This window comes from Squalius cephalus (assembly GCF_949319135.1).
Source record: "Squalius cephalus genome assembly, chromosome: 22".
Classification (NCBI taxonomy): domain Eukaryota; kingdom Metazoa; phylum Chordata; class Actinopteri; order Cypriniformes; family Leuciscidae; genus Squalius; species Squalius cephalus.
In genome coordinates, this window is record NC_137143.1 from 1658516 (window position 1) to 1675854 (window position 17339).

A 17339-nucleotide genomic window follows, 5' to 3' on the forward strand; every position below is an offset into this window, starting at 1 on the left:
GCAAGTTTTTACTGCTTCGGCATTCTGAGAGTTTTACTACCACCACCTTCAATTATACAAAAACTAGATGCAGTTTGTAGGTCACCTCAAGATCCACAATAAAAGCTGTTTAACTAAGAGATCAGCAGCAAGGTATGATGGGAAAGCGAATAGTCTTCCGAGGCTAAACTTATGTAACGGTGGGCTTGTGTACTTTAGTACAACATGCCTTTAACATTTTGCCAACCACATTGTCCTGATGAATGATAGAAAGGAAACTGCTCGTGGAATGATGTGTTCAAGAACATATAACGTGCACCAGTTTTTACTGCGGTCAGTTCGAAGCATAAAATTGTTACATAACGAATCAAATTTTGCTTGATCTTGTGACATAGAGTTCACAGTACTATTAAAACATATTGTATGTTTCTGAACTCAAAATTCCCAAGCAACCAAAATGACTCTTTTTCTACTTTCACAACACAATAAATGAAAACGTCAGTGCATGACGTCCTCCATATGAACACATCATTACATCCTTTGCCCTACACTGGCACCCTTTTACAATCGCTAGGACACATTTCTCAATACCTACAGTTCTCCTAACCAACGTTCAGCTTGACACAGCAGTTCTTTTCACATTCAAAATGCACTAAAACGACCAAAACACTTAATTCGTGTCTCAATTCAACTCATTCTTCCATAACACTAGCAAAAGGTTTCACCTGACAAACACTTGATCAGTCTTAAAACAAACAAACACACACCAATAGCTGTCATGCTTTGGTTGCAAATTAAAGATGAGTGGAAGAATTTAATTGCAGAAGTTTGAGATTTATTAACAAACTAAAAGGTACTCAGGAATATATCATTTCAGACACTGGAACAGAACAACCAACCATGTCATGACGAGAACAAACAATCCACTGAGAGAAACACAGGGCTTAAATACACAGACTAACCAACGAAATGAACAACAGGTGTGCAAGTTAATCAAACAATTTAAACCATTTCAACCGTGCAAACCCACCCAAACATACACATCTCCCCAGCCATCCAGTAGATGCTACACGGTCCATATTTACATTACAGTACGAAATTATTCCATAGTTTCCCCTTTTGTATAGATGAAATTAAATTGAAAGACGTACACATGCGTAGGCGTTCAGCTTCATCTAATTGCATTGATAGTCTAATTTTTTAGATCGACAAAATATTTCAATATGGTATCAGTGTAAAAATATAGTAAAGTGCAGTCTTTTGTATTATTTTTTTTCATATTTTGAAAAGGATATGTAGCCTGTAGGTTCATTGAGTTTTACTGTTTTTTTTTTCGAAGTGAGAAAAGAATTTATGTAATTTGAAAGATCGTCATTGAACACATTTTGTGCCAAAGCGATAATAGATAATCCACAGTTTATCTCACATAGACTGATGTTGTGATCACTGTGCATTATTGGTTTAGACAATTTAGAGAGATTCAAATCTTTAGAAGAGATCTGCTATAACACTGCAAGCGTTGTGCGGCTTTTGCTGAGGAAACCAACAATGCCTTTCACAAGCCTTTCACAAGTCATTTTCAACAAAGTTCAGATCAGGTCATTTCAGTATTGAAATTTATATAAATTTGTGTTTATACCTATATGTATTTATTCCTTCCAACATAGTTTCAGTGGCGCAAAGGGAAAACGGTATTGCGAGCGGTAAAGAAACTCACACTTGACAAACGCAGAAAGAAAGGACACTAGAGAGCAGATTATTTACTGTTAATTATATGTATAGGTTTAAATAAATTTGCCATGAAGACAAGAGTTTATTTAAACTACCTTAAGTACAAATGAGCTGTATACAAACATTACAGTTTCAGTTATATCTGAAAATAAACAGTAGTTGAATATAATAGTTTAGGCTCTGATGTTAACTGAACCTCTAATATTACAGTAATTTGCCAAATGAGACGGTTCCCTGTATAGTTCACAGCATTAGTTGGGAGAGATTTCCCATAAGAACATATTGTTATTCGTAACGGCAGATATCATTCTGAATAATCAGATATTGGCATCAACAGAGAAATGTAGTATTGGTGCATCTCTATTTGGAAATGATATTATGTTATGAAGAACGCTTATACATCCCAGCAAGGACAAACAGACCATAAATATGAACTTTAAATGACCAAAAATGTATGACCATGATACTCATGAAAATGACATTATCAGATCATCAAGCTACCGAAAAAGAAAATGGACAAGCAAACAAATCTTTTACTTGCACTTCATTACATTCATTGATGATGTAAATGTTTCTCAGTGTCAGGATTGCAAAGTATATGCAGTTAAAAGCTACAACAATATAGCAAAGACTTACAATCACATATACAACAAAAAGACATATCACGTATATGAGAGAGGGAAAGTTGGAATTGGTTTCAATTCATTGATAAAATACATACCCAGGCGATTGATGGATTGTCACAACTAGAATTTCTTTTCAAATCTACAGATGAGGAACAAATGATTTCCAAGAAAGACGGCAAATATAAGGGTTCCTGTTTCAGCCTGAAACTAGTGATCATATAATCATGTGGTTTCATTCATTAGGGTTAGGGTTAGGTCAGAGACATTCACAGTTTACTTTTGCATTCACATCAGGTTTATTTCAGCCATCAGATTATCTCAGTACCATTCCTGTAACTTAATCATATTTGCTGTGAAAAGTCACTGTGTCATTGTTGTTTAATACTCAACACTGCTCTCTTGTGTTCTCTCTGTGAATTCCAGCACACATGGTCACATGATGTCAGTGAATTAAGAAATAAGTTGGTATAGAGAAAAAAAGATTCACCCCTTTATCGTGGGAACATGTCTTACACTATAGCATTTAATTGTTTACTTTTCTAATAATTTGAGTAATAATAACATTATTAGTATTTAGATTATCTAGAGATTAGCACATAATGCTCAAAGACTTGAAAGTGTACACTGAGAAAATGGTCAGATTGACAAAATGTCCGATTGGAAGAGATTCATTTGGAGGGATCGAGACAGACTGAACATCATCAATGGACTTTATAGTTAAGACTAGTGATTGATAGTGATGACTGGCCGATCTGTGTCTGTTTATCCTCATTTACATATGAAATATAACTGGAGGCACACACATCAAACAGCATTAATGTTGGAAATTAGTCTCCAGCTCCTTTTATGAGCATACTTGAGGTCATTTTATAGACATTTACATTTACATTTATTCATTTAGCTGACGCTTTTATCCAAAGCGACTTACAATTGCTATATATGTCAGAGGTCGCACACCTCTGGAGCAACTAGGGGTTAAGTGTCTTGCTCAGGGACACATTGGTGTCTCACAGTGGATTCGAACCCGGGTCTCTCACACCAAAGGCATGTGTCTTATCCATTGCGCCACACCACCCCTATGATTATAGTGTAATCATAATTAGGTGTCCTTAACTACTTCTTACATCAAAATATAAGTACAATGTAAAAACATGCATATACACAATACATGCATTTTATCAAATTAATCATTTAAATGTTAATATAAAGACACCTAATATAAAGTGGTACTGAGAATGCTGAATGACTACACAGTTGTGTTACATGTCATATCAACATTATTAACATTTTGAACCGAACATCATCTCTCTCACACACACTTTGTTCTCTTATCGATTCCTCGCTGTTGGGTTAATCAGCCATGATGAGCTTGTCACACTGACACTGATGACAAACATCTTACAATTTATTTATTCATGAGATGCTTTTATTCAAAGCAACGTACAAATGAGGAATACAACCTCTTAAGGAGGCGATGACACGAGAAGTCTCCAATCCAAATATCGTCTTCAGGCTAGAACACATAAAAGCATAAAAGAAGGTGTTTTCAGTCAGCAGGATGAAATGAAGTGCTCACAGAAGACACGAGTTTCCAGTGTCTCTTCAGGGATTTGTCCATATAGGGTTGTAAAGATCATTCCAGTGAGGAACAGTGAACGAGAATGCTCTTGTGTGTGTTGGTGTGTTCTGGAGGAGATGTAGACTGGTAAGAAGAGTGGTGTATGTTGTTGTTCTGTAGGTTTCTGGTTGATCTGGTTGTGAAACATGTTCTCACTCCCAACTCGACACATGTTCAGGATCCCTCAGAGTCCATTTTGAACTCTTTTCGACGTGCAGCTTCTCAATGAGACACCTTTAGTGTCAGACAGAGACACGATGCGCATAACAGATTTTATCGTCATGATGAAATTAGAAATATTGGGGTATCATTTTGCCATTATGACATTTATGTTGGGGTATGATTTTCAATTGAATCAGCCGCATTTAAAGAATAAACTTAAACTTAATAAATGAAGTAAATTTATCTTGATTTAAGAATGTGTAGATCTTTGTACTGGGAAAACAAGTCAACAATACAGAGGAAACTTTAGTGTCTTCAGTGGTTGAGAAGTGGTTAGGTGCTCCAAAATATCTTATGGAAGTTTATAAAATCATTCCTACATTTACAAATGCATGAGAAGAATTAAAGGGTCACAGAAACAATGTTAATATTTGAAATATAAGGAATAATGCATGGATGGAAATGGCAAGATTCTCATGAATTCAAAAAAACGCTCACAAAATGTGCTCATTTGAGGCAAATAGTTATATCTAGTCAGATAAAGGTCAGTAAACAGTGCCTATATTGGCCTGAACAAGCTCAATAGTTGAACAATTAAAGAGTCGAACAGAGATCGTTTAAAATTCTTAGATTAAAAAGTAAATGGAGTGATGATATTTGCTATTTGAGGCTGTTATTAGTCATTTTTACAGTGACCCTTTTTCAGTTATAATGCATGGTTTATGACGAGGTACTGAAACTCAGTTCATTATTCAAGTGATATGCATGAGGTAGGGTTGAAAAAACACTGTGCTTTATGGTTAGGCTAGTGTTAGTAACAATACATGTCTATGGGGAATTTGGGTAAGGTGGAAGAGAACAGTACAATCTGTTTGTATCTGAATCTGTTTACTTATTATATATATATATATATATATATATATATATATATATATATATATATATATATATATATATATATATATATATATACAGTAGTAGTTATATACTGTATAGTTATAATCCATTTATTTATTCATTCTTTATTTTTTTACATTATTTATTTATTCTCTTTTTGAGCATAGACCTGAAAATGAAATTTCCATCTTAAATCATAAATATTGAATGCTTAAAAGCACAGACTGCAGTTTGCTCTCTTTTTAAAGAAGACACTTGTTAGATTATTGCTGAAGGGAAGAGAAGTGAACTTTAAAAAAATTAAAAAAAATTCATAGAAGTGTGTTTTAATAACAGAAATACAATTACTTATTGAAATATAAAAATTTAAATATATATTTCCCAAAGCGTTTTACTCTAAAACTGCAAGGTTTTACACTCCTGGTTTCCCAATGATTGCTAAATGTAATTTTCATATTCATCTGTTCAAACATGATTTCCTTATATGTCTCATTGAGTAATTTGTTCTGTATGTTCTGAATGTATTGTTGTAAGTAGAAATACCCCAAAACACCTTAGCTTATCCAAAATGAAAGTTTGTACATTTATACATAATAAATATGTGTGCTGTGTATAATTTTTTTGTATAAATAAATACACACATATGCATGTATACATTTAAGAACTATTTGCATTTATATACTGTATATATATTTATATATAATTTGTATTATATAAATATAAATATTTTATATATAAATAACACATTTTTCTGTGTGTATTTATTTATACAAAATAATTATACACAGCACACACACATATATTATGTAAACACAAACTTTTATTTTGGATGCGATTAATCGTTGCCAGTGCACTTTATTATTTACAGCATTTGGGTCAATTTTATGATAATGTTTGTTATTATATTACATGTATCCAAGTAAAAACACAACATATTAGACTCATGCTGGGTTCAGACTACACAGTATTTGTGTCTGTTATGATAGTCACTGTGTCAGATTATGAGATTTTGACTCCTAAATGCTTGTTGTGTCTTGGAGAAGAAACATGTCCGACTACACGTTGCTTCCTGACCAATCATCACTCGGCATCTTTAATGACATGCGTGATGTCATCGAGAAGGCGGTTCTTCTAGCGACTGACTTCCGGAAACAAGAGTATAAACAAACAATGATTGTATTAGTCTAATGCTAATTCCAGCACTCACTGAATCGCTGAAGCTCTTCTGCTATCGTTCGCCGTTTCCCTGAGGAAACACTGTACGAGATGAAGCGATCGATTCTCGTGTCCCGACGCCCATCGTTAGGGCTGCGCGATTATTACCAAAATCCGAATTGTCGATTATTCCCTTGAAATTGTAATTGCGATTATTAATTACGATTATCACAATTTACATGTAATGTTACATGATGTTTTGTATAGCTTTTTACCGTTTGGCCATGGGACCCACATTTCCCCAAGTCATCAAACCGCGACCCACGTTTTTAGGAATTATATAGGCCTATTATAATACATTTGGTTTACACAAAGATTGTTGACACACACACACACACACACACACACACACACAAGCACTGTCCAGCTTTACTTAACATACACATAAATTGTAAGAATATGACTAAAACTGATTAATAAACAGTAGGCCTATGAGGTTAAGCTATTAAACAGCAGTCTCAAACTATTTTTTTAACACAATGTTGGTATGAGCCACCAGTCACTTAAAAACAGACAAAATAACACAAAGTGAAACTTTAGAACACGATTAGAAATTTGATTAATTGTGCAGCCCTACCCATCATCGTTTCCACATCAGCACGTCTAAAGGATCAGGCTGATATTGTGTAGTCTGAACCCAGCACTGCAAGTGATATGAACAAAAATATAACATGATCGTGTTACCCTGGTAATCCAGAGTTCTCGCGAGAGCACAAGTTGAATTTGCTCAGCGAGTTACTCTGGCGTTGAGTAATGATGCTCATTAAATATGCCCTTGTATCCGAGCTGCACCAATCACATCGGGTTATCTGATATAGGCGGAGCTAAAGATGACGACAGCGCTGTGACGTCGAAGTCATTAGTAAACATTGCAAGATGGCTCTGGATGAACAGCAGTTGTTTGAAACGGCTTTGGCCGCTACAATGAACGAGTTAGACTTGGCTTTTTATCTAAAAGAGGAACAGAAGACGCCGCTCGAATCCTTCCTTTGCAAGAAGGGCGTTTTTGCTGTTTTGCCGACCGGATACGGCAAGAGTCTAATCTACCAGTTAGCTCTGCTGGTAGCTAAGCGTATGGGGCTTGTTGTGATTGGTCGTAGTGTTATCCAATGGCGTGCAGTGAGATTTTCAAACGCATGCTTGGTGCCGCCCCTCGAGCTGGCCGAGTTTCATGAGTCGATGCCAGACCATTAATCTTTCAGATCTAGGTCTGGATTTCCATATGTGGAAAAACTTTCTACATGTGGAGTTTAGAGATCACATGATATTATCAAGAAATGTTGCAATGAATTAAAGCAGACAGACAGACTTCAGCACATCATAAAGCTTTGACCCAGCACATCAGATGAAACATCACACACACTGCTCACTGCTTTTTTCATGCTCCTCTGGGAATTTATTAAGTGCTTGTTTTTTTTTTTTTGTTTTTTTTTTTTTTTGTTGTTTTTTTTTTCCATTTTTTCTTCCATTTCATTTGTATCACTTGCGCTCCCGTCTGGAATCGTGGTATGGACAGGGAAGCAACAAGAGTCAGTTCATGTTCTCAGGCTAGAAAATCATTTACATCACAATATTTTTTTTGTTTGTTTTACTGACTTTGAGACCACAAACATTCCAGCAACACACTCTAGGGTAGATGAGAAACAATCAGAAAGCTTGACTTTTTGCATAGTATTAAATGAACAAAGACATTGAGTTTTTTATTTACAATTATTGTATAGATTATAAAATTCATAAAAACAAGATGGATGAACACTTTTCATTTACCCATAAATTGCTAGTGCGCCAAAAGTACCTGTGGCGTCATATGCTCTTTGTTCCACAAAACGCATGCTGCTAAGTACAGTACATAGAAGCTGATGTATTGCAAGAAATATTATTATTCGTGATTATTAGAATGCTGTCATCCCTCCGATTTATTGGTTAAACATTTTAAACTGCATCCGTTATTTGGCCCGTCAACACAGGGCGCAGAACTAAACTGAACTGAATTGAACTGAAGTGGCCAGTCATACCGTAAAAGATCTCGTCTGGAGTCATTGCAGTCCACACACATCTCAGACAAACTTTCAACGCGTCAGAGGCGATTCTTTTGGTCAGTGTACAACAGTTGTGAGAATGGCTGTGAATGAGGCCTTGAGACACGTTAAAGGGATAGTTCACCCCAAAACAAACAGTTCATATTTCCTGATAGACTCGCATCAGTTTTCAGAACTGGATTGGCTTATCAATTGAAAAGATCATATCTGTTCATCATCACACGAACATGCCAAGAAGAGTTATGGGAGAAACGAGTGAAGATTTTCAGTAAATAATGACTTCATTTCAATCTTCTGTATTGTTTAACTTCAGAAGACTATAGTGCAGAAGTCGTGCAGACGAACCAAATGATGACAGAACTGTCATTTTTAGGTGAACTATCCCGTTAACATGATAAAGGGTAAAAGATTTCTGGGAAAAAAAAGAAGGTTTTTTGTATATTTCTCTCATTGAGTATGCCTGAGCTAACGGTTAAAGCTTGTGCACCTTATCTTGATGAGGAAAATAGTCAAAAAAAAAAGAAAAAAAGAAAACAAGTCAAAATTTGGCATAAAATGCGTTGCATATTAAGTGTATGACATCATGCCTTTCCAATAATTGCAAAGAATATTAATGAATACATGGGTGACTTTATAAGTGTGCCTTCTGGTAGACGCCCATTTGTCCTTTAATTCTAGAGTACAATAAATAGTTAACGACTAGTGAATACTGTTGAGATGCTAGAGTATATTTACTGACTGCAGGAAGACAAGCTTGATTTGAACACAGAAGCACATCTAAATTTACACCACAGAAATTCATTCATATCCGGATAGTGCAGAAAAGGATCATAAATGTGTATGTGTGTGTGTGTATTTTTTTGTTGTTGCTGTTGTTGGTTTGGGTTTTACTCTTTCTTTTAAGAAAAGAGTCAAAAGCAACATTCCTTATTGGTTTTGTTTCGTTACATTACATAATTCAGTTGTTCAAAGTGTCGTCAGCTCAGGAGCTGGGCTCATTTCCTTCAACCAAAAGAAATCTACAAATTAAATGTCAAAAAAGAAGAATCAACACAATAGATCACAATATTTGAACACAATTTTGATTTTCATACAGAGATGCCAAATATAACTTAGTTTACACGTTTCCAACATAAAACCCATCGCAGCTTTTGATGGTCACACGGAACTGAAACTATTTTTATGTTAAATAGTATATACTTCTAAAGAAGATATTTAAACCCAACCTGATATATATATATGCCCACATTTGAGGCTGACCACAAGTTCATTGCAAGCGTTGACTTCGACGAAACCTTCAAATCCAGCAGAACCGATTGGATTTTCTCGGGGGCCGATCAGAGCCGTCGATCCCGACACTCGACTTTAATACTACGATGCCACATTAATGATATATCCCACTATATTTTGGTTTCTTTTGTTATCTTCTAAAAATATCTACATTATTTGACAAAATAGCAGGCAAGTCCAGCGCACAATTGGTAATAAAACACCTAGAGTCCGATATTACAGGAGTACTGAACAACGTGAGCTGTTCCAACTACGTCTGCTGCGTGGTTTTGAACCCTACAAAGAAACCAGGACGTATCTACAGGTTTTGTAAACAAATTACATTCTCTTTAGGACATAAATAAGTTAAAGTAGTTATTGAAGCAGAACAAGGCAACATGCCAACAAATAAAGATAAACTCTGTAAATATATATTTATAATATGTCTATAAATATATATGTACGCTTAATAAATTCTAATTTCCATGGGTTTCTCTTTTCCGACAGGTGCAAATCTACTGTGCAAGTTGAGCCCTGCGACCTGGATACACCTTAATCAATAACCAAATAAATCTATACAATTAGATACATGCCACACACAATACTCACAGATCAGTGAATCAGATAAGCTGTCGTAAAATAGCAGTCCACCGCACGTCCCACCAAATCAAATCAAACCGTTTAAATAAAAATAAAGGTTTCCGAATAAAAACCTGGGTAATGTACATTCATGCAGGAGCAACGATAATAGCTGAATTTGATTTAAATTACTCGTAATAGTCTGTCGTTTCCTCAGGAAATGGGAGCGCTGTGCCTACGCTCGTGGTTTCTTGTATATAGTTTCTCGAGTCACTCCGCGATCATCCGAGTCAGTCGTGCGTTCAATAAAAGAAAGTGGCGCGACCACGCCTTCAGTCAACAGTTCGCATGCACTCCGGAGTGCTTCTAAACGTAGAGTTTAAGATGATTATGGAGATCTCATGGCTAAAGCGATGTCTCCAGACTATGAAGCGGACTCCCGGGACTGGAGGAAGCAGCAGATTTACTCGTGTCGGTTGTCAGGTTTATACCGCTATCGATGGCGTTGTTGTTCTTGTTTGGAGACGTGGGCTGGCTGGAGTTCTTCCTGGCCGCCTCGTCGTCAATGTCGATGTCGTCTATAAGAGGAATGTGAGGAGTGGAGTCCTCTATTCTAAACTCTGGATGAGTCATGAAATTGTGGATGGAGGTTCTGGAATCGGGTTTTTCCAAGCCTTCGTAGAGCGAGCTACGAAATGCGTTCACAACACGTATCTGTGTGAGGAAAGAGATCAGTGTTAAAAGGTTGTAAAGTGAGTTGGAACACCCCCCATCAGAAAGGAGGGACACCCGTGGAGAACATTTGGAAAACATCTGTAATTCACTTACTCTGCCGTGCACTGAGACGGTTTAAGGATTGCATTGAAAAGAACGCAACTCAAACTCACGATAAAGAAAACATAGGCAATGCTCTTATGTCCCGTTCAGTACACAATACAGTATACAGTGTAAGGTCCAATGTGTTGTATACCTAGAGACAAGCATTGTTAATTCAACAAAAACAAAAATAAAAAGTTAAAAACAAAGGAAAAACAAAACGTCATGCAAGTTGAAAACATCTCGTGGAAAGTTGGTAAGAGGAATAGATTAGGTAGATCCAGGATGAGTTTCAAGGTAAACACAAAGTCAAAGCCAAAGAAAAAAAAAGAAAGAGTAGAAGTCTACAGAGACTCAATCGAGAAAGGCAAGGGACAGGAGATCCTATGCTTCAAGAGCATAGAGTCACAACACGATGATGGAAGCAAACCAAAAGCTTGACAAGCCAACTCAACGACTACACACAACATGCAACTCGGGACAACACCATATGGAGATGAACACAGGCACACAGACTGTGGAATAAGAAAAGACGAGAACAAACAAAAGGTCTGTTCTTTTAAAAACTCCATGCGTCTCTGTGTAAACACTCAAGTATAGGCTGAAAAGTTTTGTTGTGGTTCACAGAACTAAAAAAAAAAAAAAAATAGAGTCCCTTAATAAGTTATTACTGTGGAATTAAAACTTTATAGAAGTACTTTAATAGTTGGGAGTAGCTAATATTCCACCTCAGAGGTTTACAATATCAAATAAACTTTCGGAAAAACACAGTACAATAATCTAAACTAATTATGAATACGGTCTATGGTCCTGTTCCACAACCTAGTGAGCAACCTATCTAAACAACAAGATATTCAAAGATAAATCATTCTAGTCAAATTCTAAGGCAGCATTGCATTTGTCCTTCACTGATAAAGCAATGCCAGTCTCAGTGGACTGGGTTAAGATAAAAAAAAATGTGTCTGTTAGTCCATTCTGCAAAACATAGATGAATAGTTCAGTCTAATTAAAATAGACAAGATCTATCTGGACTACTTATTGGAGCATTAGCTTAGTAACATGCTAACGTCAGCCTAGCATTGTGAGCTATTCTTCGATTCAAGTGAGGAATCAGCGTTCACTGTAGAATGTTTCATATCCGTCTCTTATGCGGTTTTATTTGGCTTAGGATTCTGCCTTAAGGCAGGGATGTCCAATCCTGCTCCTGGATGGCCACTGACCCACAGAGTTTAGCTCTAACCCCAATTAAACACAGTTAATCAGGATCTTCAGAAGAAAAACTTCAAGGCAAGTGTGTTTGGAGCAAGTTGGAGGTAAACTTTCCAGGGCATTGGCCTTCCAAAAGCATAACTGGACATCCCTGCCTTAAGGGATGTTCACAAGAGGGGCTTTCACACCGGAGAAACGTTTTCATAGTTCCTATAGTGTCGCGTAGCCAGACCTTCAGACTGACGGCAGACTCAACAGCAGCTTTCATTGGCCAAAAAAACATCCAGAGGCCGTCTGACTGACATGTAAAGCAACCAATCACAATTTGTTTTATTCCGCATCATGTTTATGGGCGTGAAACGTCTCGGTTAGTAACCCTCGTTCCCTGAAGGAGGGAACGGAGATGTAGTCGGACGTACCGTACTGATTGGGATCACGCTTAGTGAGCCTGCCATCTTCGAGTATTGATAAAATGATTTGCATCTCACGCTCCGCCCCGCAGCGCGGGTATAAACATGGAAGCGGATGCACGCACCACTTGTTTTTCCGTTGAGGAGCCGAGCGGAGCCTGGACCAGCAGTAGTGGCGACAGGACTACGTCTCCATTCCCTCCTTCAGGGAATGAGGGTTACATACGTAACCGAGTCATTCCCTTTCAGTTCGGTCACGTTCGACGTAGTCGGACATACCGTACTGATTGGGATCCCCATTAAAACGCCACTAGTGCTGCCACCTTCCAGTGCCTAGACAAAAGCCTCCTGACCCCCCACATTATTGAGGCGGAGATAGGACAGGGCTTAGGCCAGGGAAGTCACTGCTGTTCCGCAAGACCCACTACTCAGTTAGACTTGGATAACACTGGGAAAGCGTGCCCTTTCGATGGAAGAAGGGACGCTACGGAAGCCACATCCAGCCCGCAGGGAGGTAACATGTGGAGGATAAACATATGAATTGGGAGAATTACCGGGCACTACAACATATCGAATGTTACTGTGGTGGCTCCAGCTTATAACAGGGGGGAGACTCAACCGTCAGAGACGGCAGAGCAAGCTCTGCCAAGGGAAAGACACGGGCTCGCCTCAGGGAGCCATACCATGGAGAATACACATATGGGATCACCGTAGGGATCACAACATATGGACCCAAGTTCCACCAGTGCATACGAGTGGTAGGCCTAGCATCGGACGCTCCGCCACGTCCAATGCCGAAGGGGTGTGGAGGAGCTCAACAGGGTTCGGCTAAAGGGGAACTCAAATGGAGCAAGAATGGAGCACATATCCAGTCCATAGGAGGGGAATGGCGCAGCAAGCCGACACAATGAGCGGAGCTTACGGTGTTAACTGGCTTCTATGTGAAGAGAGCACACGGGAAGCAACCGGCTCGACACATAGGCTATAGAATCTAGCAAACGTGTTAGGTGTTGCCCACCCCACAGCTCTACAAACATCTGTTAGCGAGGCACCCTGCGCCAACGCCCAGGGAGCGGCTACACTCCGAGTGCAGTCCCGGGGGACAAGGTGCATCTTGGGACTCACACGCCAAGATGATGGCATCCACTATCCAGTGGGCCAACCTCTGCTTGGAGACAGCCTTTCCCTTCTGCTGGCCTCCGTAACAGACGAAGAGCTGATCTGAGGTCCTAAAGCTTTGCATTCTGTCCACATATAACTGCAAGGAGCAGACGGGACTTGCAGGATCACCACCTGGTCCCGAAAGGGAGTGGTAGGAACCTTGGACATATCCAGGCAGGGGTCTCAGGATAACGTGAGAGTTAGCCGGCCAGAATTCCAGGCATGATTCGTCGACCGAAAATGCGTGCAGGTCCCCTACCCTCTTGATGGAGGCCAAAGCAAGCAGGAGAACTGTTTTTAAAGACAGGACTTTTAACTCAGCTGCCTGCAGAGGCTCAAAGGGAGGTCTCTGCAGTGCGGTCAGCACCAGAGATAAGTCCCAAGAGGGTATAGAGGGGGCGCAAGGCGGACTCAGTTTCCTCGCTCCCCTCAGGAACCTGACGATCAGGTCGTGCTTTCACACGGATCTCCCATCCACTGCATCGTGATGTGCGGCAAAAGAGGCAACATACACTTTGAGGGTGGAGGGAGACAGCCCTCGCTCCAACCCAACTCCAACCCGATTTTAGTTATAGGAACACCTTTTGGGGGGGGCTAAATTAGCTCCTACTTCAGAGTAGGGTCTTGGACGAACGCGTCCGAAACACCGGCAGCCTCCATTCGCCATGAACATGGAAAACAGCAAAAAATGGACTGACGCCGAAGTTCAGGCACTTCTAAACCTTTTACGCTAAAGAGGAAATCCAAAGTGACTTTAAAGGGAACAAGCAAAACACGACTAGTCCTAGCGACATTAGGCATCAACCATATGGCAAATGCTATAATACTTTTTTGCATACCGTTTACTTTGTTTGTTTAACAGGTATAATGATGTATTAGATAGGATTATTAAACCGATCGTAATCTAATGAAGACATAGAATGGGAGCGCTGTGTGCTTAGGCTGGCTTTCTCAGCACCGTCAAAATAAAAGTCCCACACAACAACGAGAGTGGCAGGGTTCCTACTGGCGGTGCGAATGAAACTAGGAAAATTACCTTAAGGGAAAAGATCTCGAGGGACTAGTTGGCTAGTTCCTATAGCCGAGTTCCTATAACTAGGCGGTGTGAAAGCCCCTAAGGACAGTAAAAAAAAAAAAATGTAGGTCTCTATTTCTCTGTACTGTTGATTTGTACTAGACGTTCCTACTCAAATTATATCCCTGCATCTATGACCTTCTCTTGATGCCTCCCATCACCTCCCAATTGAAAATGGCCTTTTATTCACTGTCCATGTGAACCTCCCGTTAGAAGGGAGCTGCCTAAGCAAAAGAATGGAGGGGGTTTCGCTAGGGTTTGGAACAGAGCCTCTATGATACCACCAACTACTGACATGCTAAGCATACCAGCCATCATTTAATGGTGGGGCCAATGTAGGCACAATATGTGCTTAAGATATGGGGCCATACATGGGTTTTTCCATTGGTTCCATGCTGGCCCTATTGGAATAAGCCCCAGTATGGGCCACACATGGGTTTTTCCATGGGTACCATGCTGGTCCTATTGGAATAATCCCCAGTATGGGTCACACATGGGTTTTTCCATGGGTTCCATGCTGGCCCTATTGGAATTAGACCCAGTATGGGCCACAAATATTGTTTTCCATGGGTTTGTCCATGCTGGGCCCTATTGGAATTAGCCCCAGTATGGACCACTCAAGGGGTCCATGCTGGCCCTATTGGAATTAGTTTATATTGTGGCTAATTCAGATAGGTTTGACATCGAACCCATGGGCAAACCCATGTAGGGCCCATGACTGAAGCCCATTTCGTGCCTACATTGGCCCCACCATTAAATGAAATATCAAATTTCCTACATCAAACAACCAACAAACTCGATTCTACCCTTTTCTCCTGTAGCGAAATAGCACACTTCAACCAAGCTAAGAGCAAACTTACAAAGCCAACACAAACTGGTCTGAATGACAGATGAAAACAAATGTCGGAAGGAATCACATAGATGAAGACTGGCCTAACGTTTAGTGAGATTCTGCAACCGTCAGCATCACATAGCAGACTACATGACCAACAGAGTAAAGCCATGAGACATAATGGGTCGCTGTGGCCTCGGATCTACATCAAACAGACGACAAATAAGACAAGACTATGGGTAGGAAGCGCCACTCTCTTCACACGTCTCCGTATCTGTGTGGAGGGAAAAAAGTAAAAAAGGAACAAAACAGTCTCCCGTGATCAATAGAGTAACTTCAACAATGCAACCTAGAGCATTTTGTAGAACATGTCAGGCTTAAGCTGAGTAGGGAATGGTACCGTTGGCTATACTTGAATGTTTACCCAGCCTGGTGAGTTTGTTGGTGGAATATTAGTTCACATCAATTTTGCGACGGACAATGGAGGGACTCACAACCTGAAATTCACTTCGTAGGCTGCACCCTTAGTCCAGGGCTCTTAGCACTCTGGGGAAAACAAACACATGGTACATTGAAACATATGTTCTTCTGAGAAGTGGGTTAAAGATGATCTGATAAACTGTGACATGAAGAGCAAGAGGAAATCAGAAGCAAAGCAAATTTCAGGGATGCCCTTTGACAATTACGCTAATTGTCTATGTCTAATAAGAAACTGTTAGAGAACTCCGGTGTCATGCCCAATCCCTTTTGGACCTTAAGGGTATCTGTTTGTAATTCCTGATCAGAAATGTCTGTCAGATCTTTCTGCTGTAGCTGTTAGAGCCAGACTTAGAGTCTAGTGTTAGAGTCCATACCAAAAAAAAAATATGTATAAACTAGTATAATATGTCATCATTTATACTATACTAATTTTAACAAATTAAAGGAAACAGCACACTAAAATGTCTACTAAAGGACTTTATATTGCAAACAAAAGTGTTCATAATTTTTGTCCAAGGCCAAGTAATCCTAGCCTGGTAATACCAGACTCTGCTACTTCACTTTGCTTCGTAGACAGAGTCTGGAATGGCATAACAGAGAAGTGTTTTCTCTCTTGCTAGGGGGCGCTTGTCTGAAGTTTAAAATCATTGGTTACCCGTAAGCCAATCACATAACGTTTGGTTATGGCGTGTGTTATGCGCATGCTCAGCCGCATTTAACTTTCACTGTAAACACATGTATGATGCAAAAACAAAACCATCGAGCGAAATACCGGAGTGAACATGGCTGTGAACGACTTTTGCAGGTTAAGTGAAGTAAATCTACGCATCCACGGTACAATCAGCGTCTACGTCACGGCTCTCAGCCCGCCCTCTGTTCGTTGATTGGCCCGGCTGTTTCCAGACCGGTGGCAAACAGAAAGCTCTGAAGCTGTCTCAGACTGAGTACAGAAGCGAAATGAAATTGAGCGGAAGTACGAAGTCTGACGTAGTCAGGCTAAAGTAATCCTGCATTCATGCCAAATCATGTCTTGTACATTGAAAATATTGGAAATTGAGAATTTTATGCTGTTTTATTACAGCTCATAATGTGGTATGTGCTTTCTTTGTTTTTCATGCAATTTATTTTTTGTGAGAGCATATAGAGGTGAACTAATGTAGTGATTAAGGATTTTGTTGTCAATAACAAAGCCATACATCGATCCATTTTGATGTTGCCATAGAAACAAATAATTTCTGAGT

General features: G+C 39.3%; 1 protein-coding gene across 12 annotated transcripts in view; it reads right to left on the reverse strand.

The window, feature by feature from the left end:
• Positions 1–7598: 7598 nt before the first annotated feature.
• atp2b2 (ATPase plasma membrane Ca2+ transporting 2) overlaps positions 7599–17339 on the reverse strand; it is a 205200-nt gene continuing 195459 nt past the window's right edge. For 7 of the 12 annotated variants that reach the window (XM_079857210.1, XM_079857216.1, XM_079857212.1 and 4 more), the window contains one exon: positions 7599–10829. In XM_079857210.1, the coding sequence (XP_079713336.1) occupies positions 10521–10829 (309 nt within the window). In that variant the 3' untranslated portion in view covers positions 7599–10520. Of the gene's footprint in view, positions 10830–16112; positions 16165–17339 lie in introns of all 12 variants that reach the window. The other 5 variants (XM_079857208.1, XM_079857214.1, XM_079857217.1 and 2 more) reach the window with 4 other exon arrangements.